The sequence below is a fragment of the Balaenoptera physalus genome (genome assembly GCF_965194825.1).
Source record: "Balaenoptera physalus genome assembly, chromosome: 7".
Lineage (NCBI taxonomy): Eukaryota > Metazoa > Chordata > Mammalia > Artiodactyla > Balaenopteridae > Balaenoptera > Balaenoptera physalus.
Window position 1 is genome coordinate 112,059,169 of NC_138886.1, and position 27,995 is coordinate 112,087,163.

At 46.0% G+C, this 27,995-nt stretch overlaps 1 protein-coding gene across 1 annotated transcript; it reads right to left on the reverse strand.

Annotated features, from left to right (window-relative positions):
• Positions 1-3,462: 3,462 nt before the first annotated feature.
• TRIM35 (tripartite motif containing 35) lies at positions 3,463-27,993 on the reverse strand. Its single transcript, XM_082468930.1, has 6 exons — positions 27,558-27,993; positions 14,995-15,090; positions 12,506-12,736; positions 10,943-10,965; positions 10,060-10,178; positions 3,463-8,637 (listed from the first exon to the last, which is right to left on the reverse strand). The coding sequence occupies exons 1-6, from the start codon at positions 27,990-27,992 to the stop codon at positions 8,060-8,062; spliced, it is 1,482 nt and encodes a 493-aa protein (XP_082325056.1). The 5' UTR covers position 27,993; the 3' UTR covers positions 3,463-8,059.
• Between the last annotated feature and the right edge of the window lie 2 nt (positions 27,994-27,995).

A 27,995-nucleotide genomic window follows, 5' to 3' on the forward strand; every position in this document is an offset into this window, starting at 1 on the left:
TATATGGCCTTTATTATGTTGAGGTAAGTTCCCTGTATGCCTACTTTCTGGAGGGTTTTTATCATAAATGGTGTTGAATTTTGTTGAAAGCTTCTTCTGCATCTATTGAGATTATCATATGGTTTTTATCCTGCAATTTGTTAATATGGTTTATCACATAGATTGATTTGCGTATATTTAAGAATGCTTGCATTCCTAGGATGAACCCCACTTGATCATGGTGTATGATCCTTTTAATGTGCTGTAAGATTCTGTTTGCTAGTTGTTGAGGATTTTTGCATCTATGTTTATCAGTGATATTGGCCTGTAGTTTTCTTTCTTTGTGACATCTTTGTCTGGTTTTGGTATCAGGGTGATGGTGGCCTCATAGAATGAGTTTGGGAGTGTTCCTCCCTCTGCTATATTTTGGAAGAGTTTGATAAGGATAGGTGTTAGCTCTTCTCTAAATGTTTGATAGAATTCACCTGTGAAGCCATCTGGTCCTGGGCTTGTGTATGTTGGAAGATTTTAAACCACAGTTTCAATTTCAGTGCTTGTGATTGGTCGTTTATATTTTCTATTTCTTCCAGGTTCAGTCCCGGAAGACTGTGCTTTTCTAAGAATTTGTCCATTTCTTCCAGGTTGTCCATTTTATTGGCATAGAGTTGCTTGTACTAATCTCTCATGATCCTTTGTATTTCTGCAGTGTCAGTTGTTACTTCTCCTTTTTCATTTCTAATTCTATTGATTTGAGTCTTCTCCCTTTTTTTCTTGATGAGTCTGGCTAATGGTTTATCAATTTTGTTTATCTTCTCAAAGAACCAGCTTTTAGTTTTATTGATCTTTGCTATCGTTTCCTTCATTTCTTTTTCATTTATTTCTGATCTGATCTTTATGATTTCTTCTGCTAACTTTGGGGTTTTTTTGTTCTTCTTTCTCTAATTGCTTTAGGTATAAGGTTAGGTTGTTTATTTGAGATGTTTCTTGTTTCTTGAGGTAGGATTGTATTGCTGTAAACTTCCCTCTTAGAACTGCTTTTGCTGCATCCCATAGGTTTTGGGTCATCGTGTTTTCATTGTCATTTGTTTCTAGGTATTTTTTGATTTCTACAGTGATCTCTTCGTTATTTAGTAATGTATTATTTAGCCTCCATGTGTTTGTATTTTTAACAGATTTTTTCCTGTAATTGATATCTAGTCTCATAGTGTTGTGGTCGGAAAATATACTTGATACAATTTCAATTTTCTTAAATTTACCAAGGCTTAATTTGTGACCCAGGATGTGATCTATCCTGGAGAATGTTCCGTGAGCACTTGAGAAGAAAGTGTATTCTTTTGTTTTTGGATGGAATGTCCTATAAATATCAATTAAGTCTATCTTGTTTAATGTATCATTTAAAGCTTGTGTTTCCTTATTTATTTTCATTTTGGATGATCTATCCATTGGTGAAAGTGGGGTGTTAAAAGTCCCCTACTATGATTGTGTTACTGTCAATTTCCCCTTTTATGGCTGTTAGCATTTGCCTTATATATTGAGGTGCTCCTATGTTGGGTGCATAAATATTTACAATTGTTATATCTTTCTTGGATTGATCCCTTGATCATTAGTAGTGTCCTTCTTTGTCTCTTGTAATAGTCTTTATTTTAAAGTCTATCTTGTCTGATATGAGAATTGCTACTCCAGCTTTCTTTTGATTTCCGTTTGCATGGAATATCTTTTTCCATCCCCTTACTTTCAGTCTGTGTGTGTCCCTAGGTCTGAAGTGGGTCTCTTGTAGACAGCATATATATGGGCCTTGTTTTTGTATCCATTCAGCCAGTCTGTGTCTTTTGGTTGGAGTATTTAATCCATTTACATTTAAGGTAGTTATCGATATGTATGTTCCTATTACCATTTTCTTAATTGTTTTGGGTTTGTTATTGTAGGTCTTTTCCTTCTCTTGTGTTTCCTGCCTAGAGAAGTTCCTTTAGCATTTGTTGTAAAGCTGGTTTGGTGGTGCTGAATTCTCTTAGCTTTTGCTTGTCTGTAAAGGTTTTAATTTCTCCTTCAAATCTGAATGAGATCCCTGCTGGGTAGAGTAATCTTGGTTGTAGGTTTTTCTCTTTCATCACTTTAAATATGTCCTGCCACTCTCTTCTCGCTTGCAGAGTTTCTCTGAAAGATCAGCTGTTAAGCTTATGGGGATTCCCTTGTATGTTATTTGTTGTTTTTCCTTTGCTGCTTTTAATATTTTTTCTTTGTATTTAATTTTTGATAGTTTGATTAATATGTGTCTTGGCGTTTTTTTCCATGGATTTATCCTGTATGGGACTCTCTGTGCTTCCTGGACTTGATTGACTATTTCCTTTCCCATATTAGGGAAGTTTTCAACTATAATCTCTTCAAATATTTCCTAGTCCCTTTCTTTTTCCCTTCTTCTTCTGGGACCCCTATAATTCGAATGTTGTTGCGTTTAATGTTGTCCCAGGCGATGGTAATTTTTATGTTATGTGTATTTTTACCACAATAAAAATAAAAAATACGAATACGGAGAAGGGAAAAACGAGGGGCATGGTGGAATGCTTTGAAAATAAACAAGGGAGGATTCACATGCTAAACCTATTTATTGATGGATCCCCTTTAGTCAATAGGTGAGATAAAAGGGGCAGCAAAAGAGCGGGAATATTTGTTGAGCCCCCAGTACATGCCACGACCTGTAGGGGGCGCCGTTCACGCACCACATCCTTGGATCCTTGGGGCTCCAAGTTGCCACCTTTCCAGAAGGTAGGGGAGGATCCTAGACCCGCATCTCCAGAGGAGGGCTGAAATGGAGCCTGACTACCCAGACCCTCCAACTCGTTTCCATGTGCCTCTACGTTCCTCCTGGGCCCACAGTGTCCCCAGCCTATCTGTCTCTGAAATACACTATGCAAATCCCAGCTAGCCCAGTATCCATAGAAACCAAAATCTCCCATCTTCCTCGGCCTGTTCCGCAGTGAAAGAAACCCACCCAAGAGACACCCACAAACGAGGACAGACAGCGCCCAGAGGAGGACTTCCCCTGCGCTGAGGAATCAGGCTTTCACAGCCAGTGATCCATCTCGCTCAGTCCACCAGTCATGGCTGGGGAAGGAATGGGTGACACAGGCACGTGTGAGAAGATGCATTTTCTTTTTGAAAATTGAAGTGACCTGCTACAGTCCCCACCATGAACAATCAACAATCAGTCATCTTCTACCCAATCCCAATCTTCTGCCCATCTTCTGCCCAATCTCTGTGCTCTGCCGCCACACAGATCATATTCACGGTGCATGCGAGTCAGTATTTGACATCATCTTATTTTATTACTTTTGGCTGCACAGCATGTGGGATCTTAGTTCCCCAACCAGGGATCCAACCTGTGCCCCCTGCATTGGAAGCGTGGAGTCTTAACCACTGGACCGCCAGGGAAGTCCACTGACATCATCTTTAACCTCCCACAAACAAGCACATGAGCCATCTGTGGAACATGACAGTACAATTTTATTGTGCGTGATTGATTACTAATCTTAGGAACAAAGTTTCAAGACCTGCTGCTCTCTGGAATAACTTTTCTATCCTTCACACATTACGACTCATTCGTTTTCTTTTTCTCCAGACTCAAACATGAGGCAAGCCTTCTGGTACCACATGCAGGGTCTTGGATACTGGTCGACAGCAGCACCCTAAATCAGCAGCCCCTACTGCGTGCAGGATACCAGCCTTCACTAGGGACACAAATTATGAATCACAGGACATTAGAACTGGAAAAGACCTTGAAAAAATCATGCCCACGTCTTCGTTTCCCCGTTTACAGAAGAGAAGTCGAATGGCTTTATCTGAAGTCACAGAGCTATGGAGTAGCAGAGCCAGGGGAAACAATAGTAAACTCTCAACGGCAAAGTATATGCCAGACCCTGTCCTAAGTGCTTTACACATTTGCTCACTTAATCTCATAACCACCTTATGAAGTAGGTTATTATCTCCATTAATCTTAAGATATTATCTCCATTCTTTCACATGATGAAACTAAGGCACTGAGAAGTTAAATAACTCTCCCAAGGTGACACAGTGTCTGAGGCAGAGTTTGAATCCAGGTTGTCCATCCCATATCCCAGCCTCTTAACCACTAGCTATGTAGGTCACTAGACACCTTGGTGAGGATTGAGATTTTTAAAACATATGTTGAGGTCTCAAGTGTAAGGTTTGTCTTCCAATGTCAGGAGCAACTAAATTCCACTTTGTTTTTTCCCTGTTTTAAAACCCCAGGGTGAAATAAACAATGAAAAGCTGAATCCGCCAGTGAACTGACTGCATGAAAACATCCATGACAAACCTCCCCCTGGAGGGGAGGAAATTATTTGAATAACATCCTTTATTTTGAGTTTTCTCCTCTTGTTGGGTTGCTTAGAGATACAGATCTAGAGTATCTGCTTTTAAATTACAGTGTATTGGGGGAACCAGAATATACCCATAAAACAAGAGTATTGCTGTACATAAGATCTCTCTGGATTTTTTAATGGTAATGATTGCCCACAAGGAAGGGAGCTGAGTGGGCAGAAGTGGGAGACTGTTCTAGAACCTTTTGTACCTTTGGAATTTACAGGCACATAAATGGATGATCTAATCAAACAACACACACAAAGTAGAGACATATTGTCTTTCTGTGTGTGTTGCATGTCTATACATACAAATCCTAGTCTTCTCGGTCATCACAACATAACCATTTTCCCCTGTTACTGAAATTTGTCATAAACATAAGTTTTGTGTATACATTCTTGTTAAAAGTCGCAAGAAATCTGAGTGCTCCCAATATTGGATAACTTACATTTCTCAGGTTCCTTTGGGATTTTTCATTAACATGATTCGTAAGGTCAACATTCAAAACCTCCCACTTTCCGAAGAATTAGCCAACAGGTATTACATCTATACTATGTTTAGGATATACCACATGGCATTTGTACACCAAAATCCCCGCAACAGCCTGAGGTAGGTATCTTAATCCTCATTTAGATGAGGGAGCAGAGGCTCAAAAGGCTCAGGTAGCTCATGAATCATTAAGTCAACCTCCAGCCTGGATGTCACATTGAGCAGGAGAGTGAAATGGGGGCTAGTGAGAGAGGGAGGCGGTGGTAAGAGGGCTCAAGGGGAGAAGGAACGGGCTCTTGGACTAGGGCTCCTTGTCAGCAGGACAAATGCCCAAGCCAGAGCCAAAATCCAGAATTTGGAATCTCTGAGCTTAAGGGCAGTGTCAAAGGTAAGAGATCTAGGATACACAAGCAACGAAAGGAAACATAAACTGGACATCATCAAAATTAAAACTTTTGTGTTTCAAAGGACATCTTCCAGCAAGTGAAAAGACAACCCACAGAGTGGCAGAAAATTTTTGCAAATCATGTATGTGATAAGGGACTTGTATCTCGAATGTATATAAAGAAGTCTTGCAACTCAATAGTAAAGAGACAAAAAACTCAGTTAAAAATGGGCAAAGGATCTGAAGTCAGTTCTCCTAAGAAGATAAACAAATGGAGAATAAGCACATGAAAAGAGGCTTGATACCATTAAGCATCAGGGAAATCCAAGTCAAAACTACAATGAGATACCACTTCACACCCACTAGGATGGCTAAGTTAAAATACAGACAATAACAAGTGTTGACGAGGATATGGAGCAATTGGAACCCCCATACCCTGCTGGTAAGACTATAAAATGGTGCAGCCACACTGGAAGTCCCTGGCAGTCCCTCAGAAGGTTAAACAGAGTTACCACATGATCCAGCAAGTCTACACCTAGATACATACCCAAGAGAACGAAAAACGTATGTCCACACAAAATCTTGTACTCAAGTGTTTACAGCAGCATTATTCCTAACGGCAAAAAGTGGAAACAATCGAAATGTTTCCACCAACTGAAGAATAAATAAAATGTAGAATGTCCATACAATAGATTACCCAATAATAAAAACAAAAAAAGTGGCATACATGCTACAAGGTGAATGAACTTTTGTTTACAACAACACTGAAAGGAAAATGTCAAAAGACGAAGTGGGCTTTAGCTCAAATATCGTTTTTCATTTTGGTAAAAAGGGGCCTAGGCTATGCAAATTATCCTCTAAGAAAACCTCTTCCAGCACCTAAGGTGGAAAGGAAAAACATTTTTTAGAAGTTTATTACAACTAACAAAATAATTTCAGGTCAAGATTATTATGTAGAAATTATATTTGATGGGCTAGATAAATACTTCATGGTAGAAAGTGCACACGGGACTCAGATGTGTTGGCTGCAAAGTGCCTTGAGCGTTGCTGAGTCTGAGAGCCTTTAGCGGGGCCCTGCTCAGCTCACACCTGTTTGCCAACATCCTTACCCCCTCGCCCACGCCTGCTCTCCTTCACTCAGTGGCATATCCTACCACGTCGCTCCCCATGGCTGCCAATGATGTACACATCCTATTTATAGCCAATTTTTAGTTTTGAATCATCATTTCTGCTTAAAATGTCCATTTCTGTGAACCAGGGGACACAAGCAGGAGAAAGTTTGTGAGTCCTCGGTCAGGAAAGCGCCCCCATTAGAACACTGCTCCAGTGGGAAAACATTTCCTTTTACAGTACTGTCCCAGGACACGGTGAGTTGACAATTAAAAACTCTCTGCAGGCAGGTATGAGGAAGAAAAGGTGGAGGTAGGAGTCTGTAGGCATGGCAGAGGGAGAAGCAGTCAGGATGAGAACGCAAAAGCCAGGAGAACAAGAACGAGCAAGCTGAGGTCAGCAAAGACAGGAGCCCTGGAGCTCCTCCCTCCTTGTACTTCCCCTGGACCGCGTCCCCTTCCTTCCTTCCTAACTGAAAGGGCCCCTCTTTCCCTCCCTTCTGTACCTTTGTGAGAAGAATCAGAGGAAAACGCTCCACACAATTACAGAAGGGCACCGCCTTGCAGGCCTACAGTCTCACTGCAGATGAGGAAAGTGAGGCCCCCAGAGGGGACAAGTCTAAACCAGGGTTTTTAAACTGTGTGTTTTGAAGTGCTCTGGAACCTCTGTTCACAGGAAGTCATCCAAGAAGTGTAAATCAATAAATCAGAGCCGAGCCAATGGGCAGCCTTGCCCCCAACCCCACCCTGAAGGGCCCCAGGGAGGCCCTTGGAGCAGTTTTAAGTACTGGTATAAAGTGACAGACAAGCCTGGCCATGGGTCCTCCCCAAAGCCATGGCAATGGTCCTGTATTAACTGTATTTTCTTCTTTTCTGTGATCTTGACACTTTGGCATCTGGGGCTTCTCTGGCTAGCAAATTCCTGGATACAGCAAACAACTCCCCTATGAGCACGCCTTTCAAATGCAGCCAACCTTCTACACGCAGAGCTATACCCCCCAACCACCTCCTGTATCAGGCTCTCACAGGGCTCCTCCACTCCAGGCCAATATCCCCCTGTCCTAATCATCCCAGGGCCAGGTATCAGACAACTAGGGGCAATCCCTGTACCCTAGAGCCGGTCAAAAGCATTCCAACTTGCCAATCATAAACCCACTTACCCTGCCTGGCCTGTTCCTTCCCTTGAAAAGTACAATAAGTCTCCCACCCACGCTTTCCCCTCACGCCCCCTGCCTCCTAAGGACCCTGGTGCTGCCCAAACCCCACCCCCCACCCCCCCATGGCAGGGCCCCTCCTCCTGGGGACAGTGAGTAACAAACTCTTGTCAACAGCAGTCCTCTTCCAGTCTGCTGCCTCACCACTCTTGGAAAATGATGAAACTTACATTTTTAAACAGACCCATTCTAGAAGCAAACATTATCCCCTGCAATCTTAGAATGTGAATCAGAAAATTCACATCCAGAGGATGCCACAACTTTGGAAAAAGCCTAATCAGGGAGGTGTCTCCTGGATGACTTTCAAAGGTGGGTAGAGAAGGGACCAAAAATGAGGGAGGAGGCACGTGGCCTGGAGCCACATTAAAGGACAAGGATGGCCCATAGGAAGATCGTGGCAAGAAGGTGGGAGGCAGAGAGGTACCAAGGCGAGTGTGCCTTTGGGAAGAGACAGAAAGAAAATGAGACCGGGGCGCAAGACCCGGTGGCATCCGGCAAGGCGGGCTTCAGCCATCCAGCTCCTCCTTGACAGTGATGCGCAGGGGGCAGATGCGCAGCGGCTCGGGGGGCCCGTCCCCCCGCGAGCCGCCCAGGTAGAAGTAGGGCCGCACCTCCCCGAAGCGGGCGTGGAAGGTGTACAGGTGGCAGTGGCGCTCCGCGTCATAGAAGGACAGCTCACCCTCCTCGCACTCCAACTCCACGCGCAGGCGGCGCGGGATGGCCGGGACCAGGGGCGATGTGGCGGGGTCCGAGGTCACGCAGTGGTCGCCGTCCACGCCCTGCGTGCGGCACACGTACCAGAAGCCCGAGCGCGTGTCGTGGTAGCAGCTGTGCGAGTGGCCCTCGGCGCCCGCGTCCTGGCGCGTCCGCACCACGCCCACGCGCCAGCTCGGCAGTGCACCCAGGTCCACCTCCCAGGCATGCGAGCCCTGAGACAAGACGCAGGAGCCCAGCAGGCAGGGTGCCGACGAGAAGCGCTCCGGATTCTCTACCTGGACCCGGTAGCCGTGGTTGGTGACACTGGTGAGGTCATCTGACACAGAGAGCCAGCCAGCCGCAGTGTTGGGATCAAAGCTGAAAGGCACTGGGTGGGCAGTGGGAAGAGCGTGGGTGAAATCAGCAAACCTGAGAGCCCGCCCTGCTGTCAGGCCAGCCTGATGCCTCCGGTCCCCCTAAACTGACAGACTGTGTCCCACCGGGCCCAGTGCATGGAGGGGGCTGCCCTGGGCTGAGGGGTGGTGTTATGGGTTGAAATGTGCCCTGCAAAAAAAGCTATGTTCAAGTCTTAACCCCCAGTATCTCAGGAGGTGACCTTATTTGAGAATGGGGTTGTTGCAGATATAAGTATTTAAGGTGAGATCAGACTGGAGTAGAGGGGGCCCTTAATCCAATATGACTGTTGTCCTTATAAAAGAGGAGAAGAGACATAGACACATAACGGGGAAAAGCCCTGTGATACTGGAGGCACAGGTCAAAATGCTGCAGCCACCAGCCAAAGTCTGACAGCAAATACCACAAGGTAGGAAGAGGCAGAGAAGGATCCTCCCCTACAGGTTTCAGAGGGACCACAGCCCTGCTGACACCTTGGTTTTGGACTTCTAGCCTCCAGAAGAATAAATTTCTGCCATTTTAAAGCATCCAGTCTTTGTCCCTTGTTCGCACAGCCACAGGAAGCCAATGCAGGCAGGGAGCCTGACCCTGACACAATGCCTGTGACATCTAACAAAAGCATGTAACATGCCCCTGGGTCACTGACATTTCTCCCTGTAAAATCATGTTCGGACTGCTACTCCAAAAGTGTCAAGAGACTGGGTGGCTTAAACCACAGAACTGTATTTCTCACAGTTCCGGAGGCTGGAATTGAGAGACCAGGGTACCAGCATGCTCAGCTGCTGGTGAGGGCCCTCTTTGGTTTATAGATGGCTACCTTCTTGCTGTGTCCTCACACGGGGGAGGGAGAGAGAGAGGAAGCCAGCTCTCCTGTGTCTCTTCTTAAAAGAGCACGAATCCCATCACAGGGCCCCATCCTCATGACCTCTTCTAACCCTAATCACCTCCCAAAGGCCCTGCTTGCAAGTTCCATCACATGGAGGTTAGGGCTTCAACATATGAATTTGGAGGGCGGGGGGACATATAAACGTTCAGTCCACAGCACATGATATAGTGACTCATGTGGGCTGGAATCACCTTGGAGAGGCGCCCCTGAACTGAGGAACTCTTTCATTATATTATATATACAATATGTTTCGGAATAGAAAGGGAAGTCAGTTGCTCTTTCTGAAGAGGTGGCCAAGAGTCAGGACCCAAAAAGGAAGGGTTCGGCCAGGAGGGGTTTGAGCAGTGGGGCAAGAAGGGGAGCAGGGCACGGGGGCTTGAATGAAAGAGGCTGGAGAAGGGACCAGTCGGGGGAGGAGGAGGAGGGGTGGGAAGCTGGAAGGAGTGAGTTCAGCTGGCTCTCTGCCTTGCATGACCTCCCCCCTCCTACACCTGCCTGGGCCCCTCTCACCAGATTCGACACACACGAGCATCTTCCTCCAGACTCGGTACTGCAGGGAGTCCAGGTACTTGCAAACGTCGATGAGCATACCAGGCTGGACAGGCTCCGGCTCCATCGTGCAGAAGAGGCTGGGAAAGGAGAATTGGGCCTGGTGCGCTGGGCCAGGGCCATGCATCCTGGGGCCTAGCTGGGTCAGCTGGAAACAGGATCCCTTGCCTCAGGCCTAGACTCCCTGGCCATCTTACTCAAGACAACAGGACCCAACTGGGCAGCTCACGCCCCTTCAGGACTCAGTACTTGAGCCCATCCTGCCCCAACTGGGATAAATATAAATAGGAGGTTCTCAGACATGCATGTGGGCAGAAATCACATGTACACATCAGTTCACAGGGTATATGAGTTGGAAGGCACCTTAAGGGTCCCCTAGTCCCACATTCTGAAGGTGTCACTGGCCTTTGCTTCAACACTTCCAGTGACAGGGAACTCACTACTGTCCAAAGCACTTTCTTCCATCTTTGTACAGCTCTGACGGGGACACAGTTCTTCTGTATTCATCCCTGTGAACTCTACAACCATCAACACAAACCAGCATGTCCTGAGGCTCTCAGAGGCAGGGGGCTGGCCCCCAGAGAACTACAAGCCCTGTGCACAATGGCACTCTCTCCCCACACAGGGAGTGGTCACGTTCCACACTCAGGAAAACAACACTGCACCAGTGCAAATCGGAAGTGGGTGCCTTGAAAGAGGGCTCTCCACCTGGTCAGTCCCCCTGCTCGCTCTGTATTGCACCCAGACAGCTTCATTACATGCCTGGCCCTGGAGCCATGGGAGTTTGCACCCCTGGTATTTCTGCCGACTCCTCCCCTCCCCTCTACCAGCCTTGGCAACTTACCGGCGTTTTCGGCTCTTGTGTTTCTGAAAAAGAAAAAACCAGAGACAGAAACAGAGACACAGAGAAAACATGAGTTTCTGACCTCAAAAGGAGCCATACATCCCATGTTCACGGACCAGAAGACTTAATATTGTTAAGATGGCAATACCCCCCCCAAACTGATCTACAGATTCAATGCAATTCCTAGCAAAATAACAGCTGGCTTCTTTGCAGAAACTGATAAGCTGATACTAAAATCGATATGAAATTCAAGGGACTCAGAATAGCCAAAACAATCTTGGAAAAGAAGGACAAAGTTGGTGGCTCACACTTTCTGGTTTCAAAACTTATTAAAAGTTACTACTCGGCCATAAAAAAAGAATAAAATTTTGGCATTTGCAACAACTATATTATGCTAAGTGAAATAAGTCAGGGAAAGACAAATACTGTATGTTACCACTTATATGTGGAATCTAAAAAAATAAATTAAACAAACAAATGAATATAATAAAACAGAAACAGACTCACAGATATAGAGAACAAGCTAGTGGTTATCAGTAGGGAAGGGGAAGAGGGGAGGGGCAAGATAAGGAGAGGGGATGAAGAGACACAAACTACTATGTACAAAATAAACAGGCTACAAGGATATATTTACAGCACAGGGAATATAGCCAATATTTTATAATAACTTTAAATGGAATATAAATCTATAAAAATTTTGAATCACTATGCTGAACACCTGAAACTAATATAATATTCTAAATCAACTATACCTCAATTTAAAAATAAACCTCATTAAAAGCAACACTAAACAAGACAGTGTGGTACTAACATAAGGACATACAGATCAATGGACACTGAAAGTCTAGAAATAAACCCTCATATTTACTGTCAACTGGTTATCAACAAGGGTGCCAAGACCATTCAATGGGAAAAGAAAGGTCTTTAACAAATGGTGCTGGGACAATTGGGTATCCACATGCAAAAGGCTGGATTCCCACCTTGTACCATATACAAAAATTAACTCAAAATGGATCAAAGACTTAAATGTAGAGATAAGACTATAAAACTCATGACCTTGGATCAGGCTATGGTTTCTTAGATATGACACCAAAAGCGCAAACAGCAAAAGAAAACAGATAAATAGGACTTCAGCAAAATGGAAAACTTTTGTGCTTCAAAGGATGTCATGAAGAAAGTGAAAAGATAACCTACAGAATGGCAACTTTCCATAAATCTAGAAGAAGCCCCACGTAAAAAATTATTTAAGAAGTACTCCACTGTATCAAGAAGGAGTCAAGAGAGAAGAAACAAAAAAAGAGAGAGAAAGAATAAGTGCAAGAGAGGAAGGGAGAGGGAGGAGGAGGGAAGGAGAGAGGCAGAGAGGAGTGGAGAGGCCCTCAAGGTCTTGATTAAAAGCTCCTCCGCCTCCTGACACAAGCCAAGCACCGCATCTGTAAGCTCCTCCAACCCGGGGTCCGGAAGCTACGGGAAGGCTGGGTCGGCCAGGGACGCTGGCCTCAGGCTCCCCGCTGGCCCCTGAACGTCTGGCCCGTCACTGACTCTGGACGTTGAGCTCCTCACCATGAGAAAGGAGACGTCATCCTCCTTCATCTCCATCTGCAGCCGCTCAATCTCATGGGCCAGGGCCTCCGTGTCTTCCGCCAGACGCTTCATCTTCTCCTCGGCCAGAAGCTGCTTCTGCCTGGCCTCCTCGGCCATGGCATCCAGGATGGCCTGCTCCTCCACTCTCAAGAACTCTCGAAGCTTGTCAAACTCCTGCCGGATTCGCCCTTCCAGCCAGGCAGCCTCCACCTGCAGCAGAGGGTGGGAGGGGGCCTCAGCCATCACCGAGCCCGGTGGCTCCCAGATGTTTAGCAAAGGAACTCCATTTTTCAGGAGAAATCACATGCAAAACCTCGAAAGACAAAATATACATGCAGCTTTCTTAGCACGAATTTATAAGTTTAAAATAAGTCAAACAGCCTAATGAGGTTGTTTTGATACATGAAAAATAAAATCAAATCACTGCTTATAGATGACAACTGTAGTCCTATAAATTCCTCAGCAATACTCTGTACCTGTATAGGTTGTGCAATAGTGAGGGAAGCCCTGAATCACAGAAGTGAACTGTGGCAAACAGCAAAGATTTTAAAAAATTATTTGCCTTCCAGAGAGTTCCCTGGATGTCCAGTGGTTAAGACTCCGCACTTCCACTGCAGGGGGCAGGGGTTCAATCCCTGGTCACGGAACTAAGATCCTGCCTGCAGCGTCACATGGCCAAAATAAGTAAATAAATAAATAAATAGAATGAAATCCAATGTCTAATCGTTTAAAACAAATTATTTGCCTTCCAATATCAGGACTTCAAATTTGATAGAGAGGCTTACCAAAAAAATAGTAGGAAGTATTTATTTTAAAACTGAATCATTAGTAATATGCACACTCCTAATCATAATTACGAAAAGCATTTAAAATATCAGTTAAAACAAAACCATAAATACACTCAAAGAAAAAGCAGAGACCTATTTCTCATCTTGGAATGAGAAAGACTTTTCTTATCATGATATAAAATTGAGAAGCCTCAAGGAAAGAATGAGATAATTGGATACATGTAAAAATAAGAAGTTTTATATGGCAAGAGACTACTAATAAGTTTAAATACATAACTACAATTCTATGACAACTTTTGGAAAAACAACTCGAATTGTGCGCTCTAGCAATGGCAGGTTAGTAACCCACATCTTTGAACTGAAAATTCAATATATGTTTATGGCTCTGATAATACGATGACAAAATGATTCACTGAAAAAAGGAAAATGACCAAAAAAGGGGGGAAATGATTTTTTGAAAAAGGACGAACTAGGAAAAATACTTCCAACCTATATGGTAGATTATTATTATTCTTCATAATAGTGTTCTTATGAATGTGCAAGGAGAAAAGACAAACATTCCAAGAAAAAGAATGTGAACTTCACAGAAGAAATGCAAATGGCTGTTATACTTGTGAAAGGATGTACACACTTATTAATAAACAAAGAAATGCATATGAGGAGAGATGGCGCTGTTGAAATATCAGGTAAAAAGATTGATAACGTACGTATAGAGGGAGAGAGTGAGATCTGGGGTTATTCTTATCACACCAGAAGATAAAAAACAGAGTAGACAGGAAAAACCAGCCAGTGTAAATTCAGCTCCAGCCACTCTCATGCTGGCAATGGCAGCCCCTCAATAAAGAGGTAAACACAAAACTTTCACTTTTCATCCACCTGGATTGACTGGCTTTAGAGGAAAAGCATTAATGAAGCCAGAATCCTGGAATCTTCACACCTGACCACCTGAGAATTCCACAGTGCCTGGGATGGACAGACAGCGGCTGTCACTTGGACACATGGACACTCCCTAGGTGCCCCCACCGCATCCTGCACCGGGCCGGCCAGGCAGACGGCACGGGCCAAGCTCGGGAGGAGATGAAGCTGAGGGGCACACGGAGGCTGGATGAGGGCCTTGGATGGTGAGGAGTCTGGACCGTGCCGTGGGTGCCATGGAAACCACTGGACAGTTTTAAGCAGAGGAGTGACACAATCGATCTATTTTTCTAAAAGATCAGCCCACTCCAAGGAGCGTGGACTGCAGGACAAGAGTGGAAGTACGGGGCCCAGGTAGGAGGCCAGGGAAAAAACGATGGGGACCTGGACCAGGATGGTGGCAGTGGAGCGGGAGTGTCAACAGACAGGATGCATTCTGGAGACCACGGACGTGGGGAGTGAGAATGAGGGTGTCGCTGGCTTCAGCGGCCGGGCAAGTGGTGCAGCGTGGCACGTGCTGTCAGCCTGAAACCACAGGGCAGGTGGCGCAGGGGGCTGTTGAAGCTGCTCCGTGGCTGCTGGCATGGTGTTTAAAGAGGCCACGCAGCCGCAACCGGCGTCCAAGGGCAAGGCTGTGCGAGGCCATCAGGGCTGGCGAAGGCCGACCCTGTGGGCAGCAGCATGGCCAGGGCCAGCCCACCTGCACCTCTCCGCCCAGCAACCCCAGGTGTCCCCATCGCCCCGTTCAGCCCCAGCGTCACTCACCTGATTGTGCTTGGCGATGGCCTCGTAGGAGCGCCGCATGGCCCAGAAGGCCTTGGCTTTCTCCCGCAGCGCGTGTTCCATGTTCCTGCACTTGGCCTGCCGTGAGGGGCGAGAAGGAGGCAAGGAGGCAGGTTAGGGCGGAGGCCGGGCAGGGATGCGGCACGCCACATCACGGCGGGAGTTGCACTTCACCGTGGGTACCACTCAACCACATTTACTGAACTCGGTCCGGCCACGTGCTGTGGGACACAGCTGGAAAAGCACAGCCCTGACCTTGAACTGGATGGGGTACAGCATAAAGGGCCTCAGATACCCTCTAACCCGGCCCCTTCGTTTATACCTGATACAGACGGAGAGACAGGGTGAGGAGGTAAAGGGACCTGTTCCCTCCCACGCTGGTCATGGGACAGCACAGAAGGCACCCCGCTTGGCCTAAAGCTGGTGCACGCTGGGCCACGAGCCCGAGCTGTGGGCCCGACGTTAAAACAATGTGCTCACAGGCTCCCCTGGTGACTTTCTGAACTGGACTGGTCTGCAGTCACGAAAGAATAGGCCTGATAGTGGCGTTGACCCAGTTCTTCCCACAGGGCCTTATCTAAACTGCAGTCTTCCCTTGGTATCCATAGGGGATTGGTTCCAGGATCCTCATGGATACTGAAATCCAAGGATGTTCAAGTCCCTATATAAAAATGGTGTCGTATTTGTATAAAATGCTATGTAAGTAGTTGTAAGTACAATGTAAATGCTATGTAAATAGTTGCCAGAGTGGCAAATTCAAGTTGTGTTTTTTGGAACTTTCTGGATTTTCCCCCCCGAATATCTTTGATCTCCCATTGGTTGAATCCACAGATGTGGAACCTGTAACTACAGAGGGGCTACTGTACACGTCTCCCCGCATCCCTGCCTTATCCTGATATTCTAATAGTGCTTGGATCGTGTGAAAGACTTTAATCAGCAGATTCAAATACTTCTTGCTTAGTTTTTGTTTTATAAATTTAACCTCTGCTCTGATCTCCCTGGGCTCCTAGAGGAACCACTGCTGGTTTTAGGTTGGATTCTGACCTTTTGTATCCTAGGCCTAGCATTTTCTCTCCATCTTTATCCTTTTCCCTCTACATTCTGAAAAAGCCTCGCAAGTTTTCTCTTTGGAAAAATAACAATTCTAACAACATTAATTATAAATGACTACCATTTACTGAGCATTTACTATGTGCCAGGGACTTTGCTAATTACTTTACACGTTACGTCACTTAATCATCACATTATTCCTATTAGCAATTTTATCAGCCCCCTTTTACAGATGAAAAAACTGAAGCACAGAAGGGGGAAGTGACTAGCCCAAGGGCACACAGCTAGTTCATGGCAGAGCAAGGATGAGAACCTAAACAGTGGTGGCAGGCAGCCTCTGAGATGGTTCCCAGTGATCCCTCCCTCCTGTGAGATAAGAAAGTTTGTTGTCTTAAGCTGCCAAATTTGGGGGTAATTTGTTATGAGTGATAAATACAGATTTGTCCTCAAAAGCCTCATCCCTACCTGTGCCTGATTTGGATGGCGAGATTCTGGACTTCGAGCTGAGGCTGTAATGGGACAAGATGCTCGGGAATCTTGGGAGGGGGTGAACATACTCTGCATGTGGGGGGGACATCCATCATTGGGGCCAGAGCGCAGATTGAAGGAGACAGCCTCTAAAATGGCCCCAATGATCCCACCTCCCGGTACTCATGCCCTGGTGGAATCCCCTCCCTGTGGGCTGGATCTAGTGACTTGCTTCTAACCAACAGAATATGGCAAAAGTGATGGGACATGAGCTGAGGTGACAAAAAGCCTGCACACACCCTTTCTTGCCCTCCCGTGCTTGCTCCCTTGGATGGAAGTGATCCACCCTCTGGAGCAGCCCATGGGGCTAGGAACTGAGGGTATCCAACCAACAGCCCCAAGGACCCAAATCCTGCCACCAACCACACAGGTGAGCCTGAGTGGGGATCCTGGCTTACTTGGGCCTTCAGATGAGACTGTAGCCCCAACCAACACTGCAGCATCATGAGACCCTGAGGCAGAAACACCCAGCCAGGTCATGCCAGATTCCTGACCTACAGAAACCATGACATAATAGACATTTTTGTTTTAAGCCACTATGATTGGGGTAATTTGTTACACAGCACTAGATAACTAGCCCATCTGTCCTGTTCCACAGTCCATTCTTTTAACCACTCTTCTACAGAAAATAAACAATGATTTCTTTCTCTGCAGCTTTTGTTTTCTATTCATTCTAGTCACGTTTATGTTCTTCTTGACAATATTTAACAGATTTTAAAAAAGTACTGTTCTCTGTAGTATTATCATCTCTAAGGTGTGTCTCCTCAACTGCAAAATAACATTAGCATGAGCGTCCCACAAAACCACTGAAATATCATCCCAATGTGTTATTTTGTGGGACGAGATGTTTTGTTGCAAAGTTATGTAATAGGGTCCCCAAAGACAATTCCACGATTTGCCAAATAAGTGTGAATGACAGGAGTGAAGCAAGTCGCATTACCCAGGGGCATGCTGGTCCCAAACAACACAGCCCAACCCTCTGCCCTTCAACCTTCAGTCCGGGATTTACGGGGTAATGAAGATGGAAAGGGGGTGACAGTCCCTTGTCCTTCCCAAACTTTTCAATCACTTGGAGAGTTCTGCTTTAATTCAGCAAATCCCAACCCTAAATAAAATGTGCCCTTCTCTGAGATGCTAGCTGGTGAGACCCACCAATGATTATATTACCACCAGCAAGCAGTTATTATTAAGCACGTACTATGCACAAGGCACTAAATTAGGTACTTTACAAACATCATTCTATCGAATTCTTACATTTCTGCAAGGTAGGCGCTATATTGCTAATATATAGAAGAGAAAAGAAGGCCCAGAAGAGTTAAGTAACTTGCCAAAATTATAGTTAGCAGCAGAACCATGATCTGTCTGCAGAACTGTCCAAGAATAAAGGCCACAGTCTTAACCACAAGACTACCCACCCAATTTCATTAAGGAAGCTACTACTATGTTGTCTAGTTGTCTTTTGTGTTTCTAAATGTGTCATCTTATTTCCAAATTTGTTGACATCAAACATGTCAATTTCTTTACTTCTGGAGAATAAAAGCTTATAGTTCTGGCCATACTTTGCCCAATTCCTTAAACAACCTAGCATGTGAATGAAATTTTCCTCCCATAAATGTCAAATTAAACAACGCATCTTAAAAACTTATGGAAAATCAAAAACTGGAAATGACCCAAATGTCCATCAGCAAGAGATGGGTGAGTAAATTATGGTATATTCATACAATGGAAAGCTACTTAGCAGTAAAAAAAGGAGCAAACTACTGATACATATAACAGGTGAATCAAAAAGTATATGTACATACAACTCTGGAGGAGAGTACATACAGTATCATTCCATTTATGTGAAGTCCAAGATCAGGCAACACTAAGCCAAGGTGATAAATCAGAAAGTGGTTGCTCTTGGTGGAAGACTGACTGGGAAGAAGGAGGGACCCCTCCAGGGTGATGGAGATGTTCTCTACTTCATTTGGAGGGGCAGGTATAGGGTGTGTGTAATAGAACTCATCCAACTGAACATTTAATATCTATGCATCTAACTGTATATAAGTTATACCTCAAATTTTTAAAAGCCTATAAAATGAAAACTTTACAAGTTTTAACCTTTTCTTGTAACTTACCAAGAGCTTTCCTCCCTTAATGAGAGGAAATTCTTTCCTTTTCACTCCAGTTTTTTTTTTTTTTTTTGGCCCTGCTGCGCAGCTTGCGGGATCTTAGTTCCCCTACCAGGGATGGAACCCTGACCCACGGCAGTGAAAGCGCCGAGTCCTAACCCCTGGACCGCCAGGGAATTAATTCCCTTTTCTCTCCAATCTAATGAGTTACTTTGTACCCTTCAATCTCCTTTGTTGTTGTCACCAATTTATTTTCTTTGCATAAGACATAAACGTGCCATCTCTTAAATAATTATAAACCGAACATCCCTGTAACCACCACCCAGGACATGTCCCTTCGGAATCTTAATCCCTTTTTTCTGTCAGAGGAAACTCCTAATTTCTATGGCACTTCCTTGCTTTTCTTTATAGTTATATCTGCTGTGTATGATCCCTAACCTAAATAATACACTTTAGTTTTGCCTGGTTTTGAGCTTTATATTAAAGGAATAAAACTACATCTATTCTTTTGTGTCTTGCTTCCTCTATGTAACATAAAGTTTGTAGGATTCAAATACATAATTGTATGTAAGTTTACCCGTTCATCGTTGCATTGTAATCTATCTTATGAATACACCACAATCAGGTATCCATTCCGTTATCAATGGATAGCTGGGTCATTTACAACTTCGAGTAATACAAATAGGATGAACATTCTTGTATAGGTCTCCTAGTGCACAGGTACACTGGTTCTTCTACAAAATATTCCTGGGGGTAGAACTGCTGGGCCACAGGTACATGTATCTTCAACTTTGGTAGATAAATGCCAAACGTTTTTCCAAAGCAGGTGTACCAACTTATACCACATGAGCAATGTTAATGAAAAATGTTTATTAACCATTTGGATCTTTATTTTTAAATACCTGTTATTAAAATCTTTGACCCTTTTTCTATTGAGTTGCCTGCCATTTTCCTACTGGTATGTAAGAATTTATTATAAATACACAATGTATGTCTTTTATGGGTTAAATGCATAACGAGTATCTTCTATTGTATCACTTATATTTCTTAATTTCAGTGTGGTCCAATGTTATCAGTGTTTTCCTCTGGAATTAGTGCTTGTTGGTTTTAAGAAATACCTCCCTACTCTGAGGTCATAAAGATAATCTCCTATATTATTTAAAGTTATAGCTTTCCTTTCACATTTGGGTCTAATGTGGATACCTGAAGTTTATTTTGTGAATGGTGTGACCCAGTAGCTTGTTTGCTCCAAAAGCATTATTTAAGAACAAACTGGAAACTAATACAACATTGTAAATCAACTATATTTCAATGAAATTTTTAAGAAAAAATTTAAAATGAATACTACCATTCCCCTACTGGTCTGAAGGCCACCTTTGTTATACATCACACACAGATCTGTTTCTAGGTTCCCCAGTCTGTTTCCGTGGCCATCTGTTTATCCTTGTGCCAGTATCACAGTCTTTACTTCTACAGCTACAACATAAACTGACATCTAATAAATATTTCCTAAGAATGCTTTGGCAATTCTTGGCCCTTTGAGCTTGCATGTAAATTTTAAATTCAGCTTGTCAAATTCCACAAAATAATCATGTTGGGATTTTGATTGGGATAGAATTGACTCTACAGGTCAGTTTGAGGATAACTGACATCTTTAAAATACTGTCTTCTAATCTATGAATATGGTATATCTTCCCACTTAGCCTTCTTTGATGTCCCTCAACAAAGTTTTCTATTTTTCCCTGCCTGCACACTTCTCGTTACATTTATTCCCAGATATCTGATTTTTTAAATACTATTGTAAATGGTTTTTTAAATTTTCTATTTGCTACTGATATAAATACAACTTTTAATCTTTATTTTGCAAACCAGCATTCTGTCTAAACTATGCAGATGCAATCATATTATCTGCATATAATGCCATTGTTGTTTCCCTCTTTCCAAACCTTATGCCTTTATTCCTGACTGACTTTATTTGCTAGGCTCTCCAATACAAACTTGAATAAAATTGGTCATAACAGGCATTCCTGCCTTTTTCTTGCTCTCAGTAAGAAAACTGTAAGTGTTTCACAATTAAATATGATATTTGCTATAAGTTTTTTGGTATTCTTAAGCAGTTTAATGAAGTTCCTTCTATTCCTAGTTTGCTAATTTTTTTTCAATCACAAAAGGATACTGAATTTAAGCAAATGCAATTTTTTCATTTAATGACTTCATCAAATTTAAGTGGCTCAGAATTGGATTTTGTTTTCTTATCCAGTCAGACAGCTTTTGTCATTTAACTGGAGTACTTAACATAGTTACCAATATAATTGCATTTAAGTCCACCTTCCCGTTCTGTGCTATCTGTCCTGCTTGCTCAATACGTCTTTTTCTTCTCTTCCTTGTCTTTTTTTAGATTGTAGAATTTTTATTCCACTTTTTTCCCCTATATACATTTAGTGGTTAACCTACAAAATACTACAGGTAGAAAGCGCGATTTCAAATGAATCTAAACAATACACTTTTCGTGTTTGCTTCTGATATTCTGATTTTAACACTAAACACCCTTGGATCACAATTGGACCCACCATTCAGGGACCTGCATGTAGTCCAAGGAGTGCCTGAAATGACAGAGACTAGTGGGGGCTCCGGTGCAAAGGCTGGTCAGGACCAATAAGGGTCATCACTGCCCTGGGTGGAGCTTAGTGGCCCATGACACATCTGGAACATCACCCAGGGCCCAAGCCCAGCAAGAGCGCTGATTTTGGCTTCAATTATAACATTCAACATGACTTAAATTATAAATGCACACAAAATAGGAAGTTTTTATTTACACTAAAGAATTCAGAATGTGATTATATAGTCTACAAAGTGTTTTTAAAAATTACAATTTGATACCTTAAGCAGCAAATTTCAATAGCATATTTAATACCCTAAGGATTTTACAATATTGTTTTACCCAAAATATCCATTAACACAGGTGCTATGTGATATAGTAGAAAAGGGGAAGGGTGCCAGTAAGAGAACACTATTTCCTGTCACAGCACCCTCTCAAGTACTTATCAAAGTGCTAGGGGCTTCCCTGGTGGCGCAGTGGTTGAGAATCTGCCTGCTAATGCAGGGGACACGGGTTCGAGCCCTGGTCTGGGAAGATCCCACATGCCACGGAGCAACTGGGCCCGTGAGCCACAACTGCTGAGCCTGCGCGTCTGGAGCCTGTGCCCCGCAACGGGAGGGGCCGCGATAGTGAAAGGCCCGCGCACCGCGATGAAGAGCGGTCCCCGCACCGCGATGAAGAGTGGCCCCCGCTTGCCGCAACTAGAGAAAGCCCTCGCACGAACCGAAGACCCAACACAGCCAAAAATAAAATAAATAAATAAATAAATAAAATAGCTATTAAAAAAAAAAAAAAAAAGGATTTAAAAAAAAAAAAAAAACAAAGTGCTAGAGCTATGTGTGCAGCCAGGGTTGTCCAGCACAAGCCAGGTTCTCTGGCCTCTGAGGCCCTACATATACTGCTGCTTCTGACCGATTCCCGCCTGCTTCACCCAACTATCCCAAAGTGGCCCTGAAAACTAAGCTCAGGCCCTCTTCATTTCCTCCAGAAAGCCGCCTCGGCCTCCCCAGTAGAGTTTAGTTGCCTCTCTGCGGACACCTCTGCCACTGAACTTCGTACCCAGCATCACCGCCTCACTTTCCTGGAAAGGCTGCAGGCTTCCTGGGGGCAGGTGCTCCTGCCTGGGCCTCTCACCGAGCACAGTGGTGCTCCATAAACTGCAGACGGAATGAAGGCTTGCTCTGACAAGGTAGAGACCGTTTCAACCACTGCACATCTCCAGGTCTCAGCACAAACTAGATGCTCAACTAACCACTTGCCCAGTTGACAAATACACTGGGTGTTGACGTTCTCTCCACTACACCTCATGGCCTCCTGGATCGAGAGCTCGGAGGCCTGATCTGTACCTTGTCCTTTTCACTGACCACTGGTGAGAACTTTGGCAAAAGCTCTTTCTTGGGTAGTCAGGCTCCAACCCTGAAAGATAAAGGCAAGAAAGTGCCCATGGTCTCTCAAATGCCACCGTAAAAATGAAGAATGCCGTTTTCTCTGTACATGCTCACCTAGCCCATCACCAGGATTTCCTGGCCTCTGTCTCCAGGTAGTGTCATTTTTCCTACGTATTTCAAACATTTGTTTTTTCAGGCAGACTGAAATAGCAGCTAAGAGCTCTGGCACTTGGCCACCCAGGTTCAAATCCCAGCTCCTCCACTTAGTAGCGGGTGATCTTGAGCATGTTCCTTAACTTCTCGGCCCCTCAGTTTCCTCATCTGGATAAGAGGGGTGAGAACACTACCTAGCTCAGAGGATGGCTGTGAGGATCCACGTTCAGTGCTTGTAAGAGTGCACCAGGGGCTTCCCCGGTGGCGCAGTGGTTGAGAATCCGCCTGCCAATGCAGGGGACACGGGTTCGAGCCCTGGTCTGGGAAGATCCCACATGCCGCGGAGCAGCTGGACCCGTGAGCCACAACTACTGAGCCTGCGCGTCCGGAGCCTGTGCTCCGCAACGAGAGAGGCCGCGATAGTGAGAGGCCCGCGCACCGCGATGAAGAGTGGCCCCCGCTTGCCGCAACTAGAGAAAGCCCTCGCACAGAAACGAAGACCCAACACAGCCATAAATAAATAAATAAATAAATTAATTAATTAAAAAAAAAAAAAAAAGAGTGCACCAGGCGTGTGTTAGCTCGTTACCATTGAGTGTCACTTGGTCCCAGGTAACTTAACTCTCCTCCTGGTTTATTTTCCAGGTTTCTTATAAATGGACCGCAGAGATGCATCTGGGACTTGATCTCATTCAGATGCCCTTCTTCTCCAACTCCAATCCAGGCTCCCATTCTTCCTTTCCCCTTGGTGGTCAGTCCTCCTTAAGAAGCAGGTGTCTACCATGGCAACTAGTGCTAGGCCCCCTAACTCAGGAGCCTCAGTGGGCGGTGCTCAGTAAGACCCCATCCTGCCCCTGGTCACAGGCCTTGCCAGGAGGCAATTAAACATCCTCCAGTACAACTTGGATCTGGGAAGGCCTGGCCCATAAGGAGAGATCCAGGATGAGGCTGAGCAGTTGGGAAAAAGGGAAAGAATTGGAAGGGGGAAGACTTAAGAGGTGCCTGGAATAAACCTCGATTAGGCTTGGCTAGACTGATTCTAAGAAGGTAACCCCAGAAGGGGAAGAGGCTGGGTCTGGGGCAGGAAGAAGCTGGAGGGCAGAGAATGGCCGTCATATCAGTCCCGTGAGATGGAGAAGCAAGGGGCTAGACAAGGCAGTGCTGAGGCCTGGGACCTGGTGGAGGTTCAGGGCTGGTTTGCTCTGAAGATGCAAGCCGGGCCAAACGTCAGACTGGGAGTCAGGAGACCCGCGTTCTAATCCTAGATGTACCGCTTTCACTCCCCGTGACTGACCATTGGCATGATTAGTATTCGATCACGCCTACCTGACTCCAAGAAGGCAGGGGCTTGGACCACCCTGCCCTTTCCTGCACACACTGTGCCTGGCACGGAGCAGGCACTCAGTCCACACCTGTCGGCCCACCGACGATGGTCCTCATCCACACAAGCCTCTAAGAACCCACACACAGAGGCAGCTGCCCTCACGGCTCCGGAACAGAGGGCCAGCAGGGACGGTCTTACCCTGGGACCAGAGAATCTTCTATCAAAGTCCATGACCAGAGTAAGAGCGGAGCAAGGCCCCAGGTGAACTCTACAGTAACTGCTCTAACTCTGGACAAGTTGCTTAACCTCTGTGAGACTCAGTGTCATTGCCTGTAAAATGGGGAGAACAGTACCCACCTATAGCAAGCTGAATAACAGCCCCTCCAAAGATGTCCACGTCCTAATCCCTAGAACCTGGGAATGTGTTACCTTACATGGCAAAAGGGATTTCGTAGATGTGATTAAAATATGGATTTTAAGATGGGGAGATTATCCTGGATTGTCTGCAGGGGCCCCCTGTAATCACAAGGGTCCTTACGATTGGGTGGCGGGGGGGTTAGAGAAGACAATGGGACAACAGAAGCAGAAGTTGGAATGATGCACTTCAGAGATGAAGGAAGGGGTCTCCGAAAGGTGGACAAGGCAATGAAATAAATCCTCTCCTAGCCTCCAAAAGGCATGGAGCCAACCCTTGATGTTGAGACTTCTGACCTCCAGAACTGTAAGCTAATAAATCTGTGCTGTGTTAAACCACAAAGTTTGTGGCAATTTCTTACAACAGCAAGAGGAAACTAATACACAACCTCACAGGGTTTTTGTGAGGATTAAGTGTGTTGACAAGTAAACACTTAAGAGCACATGGTACCTAGTTAAGTGGTCAAAAAGTGTTGGCTGGTATGATTATTTTTGCTGGAGTTCTTCATATGGTTGCCACAGTAATCTTTCGAATGTACACATCTCACCGCAAAGCCCCTATGGAAGAGCTTTCAGGGCTCCCCATCAGCCCCTTCTCACCTGTCCAGCCTTCCCACACTGTCCCCACCACCACCACCTATCCACCCATCCAGAACGACAACTTGTCTATCTGCTGGCTGACGTCCCCACACTACAGCGCGAGCTCCGTGGGGCAGGGGCTCTGGCTTACTGACCTCTGCAGCCTCAGCACCCAGGATAGGTCCTGGCGCACGGCTGTCTAACACACGAGTGAGGCCACCCAGCACCAGGCTGAGCACACGCCTTAGATCTTTCGGGACTGGACTCCCCACCCCCTCAGACATCGCCCTGAGTGCCCACTGGTCTGTCAGCATCATTCCTCTGTTTAAAACCCTCCAACTGCTCCCTACAGCCTTTAGGACAAAGGCCAAGACTGGGGCCTCCTGGCTCCTTCTGCATCTCCATCCTCAGTCTCTCAATGCCTGGAAAGTCACTGCTTCTGGACCCTTACACATGCTGCTGCCTCTGCCTGAAATACCCTCCCTGACCCTCCTTCACCTGGCTAACACTTCCTAACCCCTCAGTCTCTGCTTGAAGCTCCTTGAAGGTATGAATTACTGTTTAGCTCGTGTCCTGCAGTATCCCCAGGGCCTAGCAGTACAAGGCATCTGCTGAATAAACAGAAAGATGTCATTAGACCATATGCACTTCGGGGCACCTAGCTCACTGATCTTTTTTTTTTTTTTTTTAATTTATTTATTTTTGGCTGTGTTGGGTCTTCGTTTCCGTGCAAGGGCTTTCTTTAGTTGCGGCGAGCAGGGGCCACTCTTCATCGCGGTGCGCGGGCCTCTCACTCTCGTGGCCTCTCCTGTTGCGGAGCACAAGCTCCAGACGCGCAGGCTCAGCAGTTGTGGCTCACGGGCCTAGTTGTTCCGCGGCATGTGGGATCTTCCCAGACCAGGGCTCGAACCCGTGTCCCCTGCATTGGCAGGCAGATTCTCAACCACTGCGCCACCAGGGAAGCCCCTGGCTCACTGATCTTCAATCCTGGTTTAGCTCAGACCTGGGTTCTGCCTTAGTGCTCTTGGCCTTGACCCCTGCCCATCTTCCTGATCTATACACTTCTGGCAGTCCCATGGTGATTCGTCATGACTTGATCCATGGTGGCCCCCTACGTCAACCCCAGCCCCCAGAATGCCCAGCACCTACTTCAGCTGTCCCAAATCAGGACCTGGCACTTCTACCAAGGGAAATGAATGAGAAAAAGCACTGCTGTGGACCACTGTGACAGCAGTTACAGGCTTATCCCGTTGCCGAGCTAGTGTAGGGTTCAAACAAGCATATTGATGACATTCCCCTTCACTTGAACTTTGTCAAAATGTGTATGGAACTGTCAACTTTTGATATTTCTTAAAAAGCATTAAAGTAAACAAACTAAAACAGTGTCTGGAGACAGGCATTCTTATAGTGCCTCCTTTTCAATACACTCAGCTTCAGACCAGCAAAGCTGGGTTCTCCAAACTCTGGGTCTGACCTATGTATTAGTAGATTTTAGTAGGTGATGAAATAAATTAATGTTTTACACCCTGTGCAGTTTTTAAAATAAAACGACAGAAAATACCTGAGTACAACAGACATTTTCACAGAACTTTTGCTTCAGCTGATACAGACACCATACATGCATGTGGCAGGTCTGGGTCACAATGGAAAAAACATGTCTTACCACGTGCTAGCTGAGGTCAAAAAATCTGAAAACCCCTGAGATGGCTAATCCTTATTTCCTGATCATTCTTCCTTCCTCTGCCAAAAACTTCTCCATATTAGTTTGCCCTAAAATTGCTCCTTACCTTATTTATAGCCACTGGAACTCTAGGGGCATGCTGAGAGAGTGATCCAGTAGAGACCAGCTGGCCAGGGCCAGGGCCAGAGGCCTCCCCACAGCTACACAATACAGGGCTCCAGCCCGGGAAGGAGGGGAGAGATGTGGGGAGATCTAAAAGGCTCCACATCTTTGGTCAGGTCTTGGGGTCCTGCACCTCCACCCCGAGTGTGCCAAGTTCCAGGGCTGCGGGCTTACCCACACCTGTGCTTCTAAAAGGGGCATGGGCCACACACCTGTGGTAGAAAGGGTGCACGGCCTCAGCCCTTCAGAGGTGGGGCGGGGTGGGGAGGTGTCTTGAGAACATCCTGTAACCCCAGTTCTCACACTTCCTGTTGACATTCTCTCTCCTCCCATCTCAGGCCCCTGGGCCGGCCTTGATGAAGAAGGCAGCCTCTGTATGCTACCAGCGGCAGGGAGTGGGGGTCCCAAGGAGGCACCAGCAAGCTGGCAGGGGGAAGAGGGGCGGGACCGGGCACAGCCAGCTCTGGCAGGCTGGAGTGCAGGAGCAGCGGGGTCAGGGTGCTGGGTTCCAGCCCACGTGCGCGCTCGGCCACCTCCGGCTCGCGGCCGCGCTTACCCGAAAGTCGTGGGCAGTGTCCTTCACCGGCTGCACGCGGTGCCCCTGGTGCCGGGGGTCGGCCTGGCACGAGCAGCACAGCAGCTCTTTGTCGTCGAGACAGAAGAGGTTGAACTGGCCGCGGTGCAGGCGGCAGAGGCGCGGAGAGCGGTGGCCGGTCCAGCGCGCGCCCTCGGCCTCCTCGCGCAGCAGCTTCTCCACGAGGTTATTGAGGGTGTGGTTGGTGCGCAGGTCGGCGGGGGCCGCGCGGTCCTTGCACACCGGGCAGGTGGGTGCCACCTGCACCTCCCAGCAGCGGGTCACGCACCCGCGGCAGAAGTTGTGGCCGCAGCGCAGAGTCACGGCGTCACGGAAGGGGTCGTAGCAGACGGCGCAGAGCAGCTCCTCCTTGAAGGAGCGGGAAGGCCCGGGTGACAAGGCGGGGCCCGGCTCCATTGC

What these genes read in the sequence shown, in the direction of transcription:
- TRIM35 (XM_082468930.1), bottom strand. Translation starts at nt 27,992, where the DNA reads ATGGAGCCGGGCCCCGCCTTGTCACCCGGGCCTTCCCGCTCCTTCAAG. An exon ending in ATGACGTCTCCTTTCTCATG is followed by an intron (nt 10,966 to 12,505) that starts GTGAGGAGCTCA and finishes TTTCTTTTTCAG; the next exon opens with AAACACAAGAGCCGAAAACG. An exon ending in CACAAGAGCCGAAAACGCCG is followed by an intron (nt 10,179 to 10,942) that starts GTAAGTTGCCAA and finishes CTCCTTTCCCAG; the next exon opens with CCTCTTCTGCACGATGGAGC.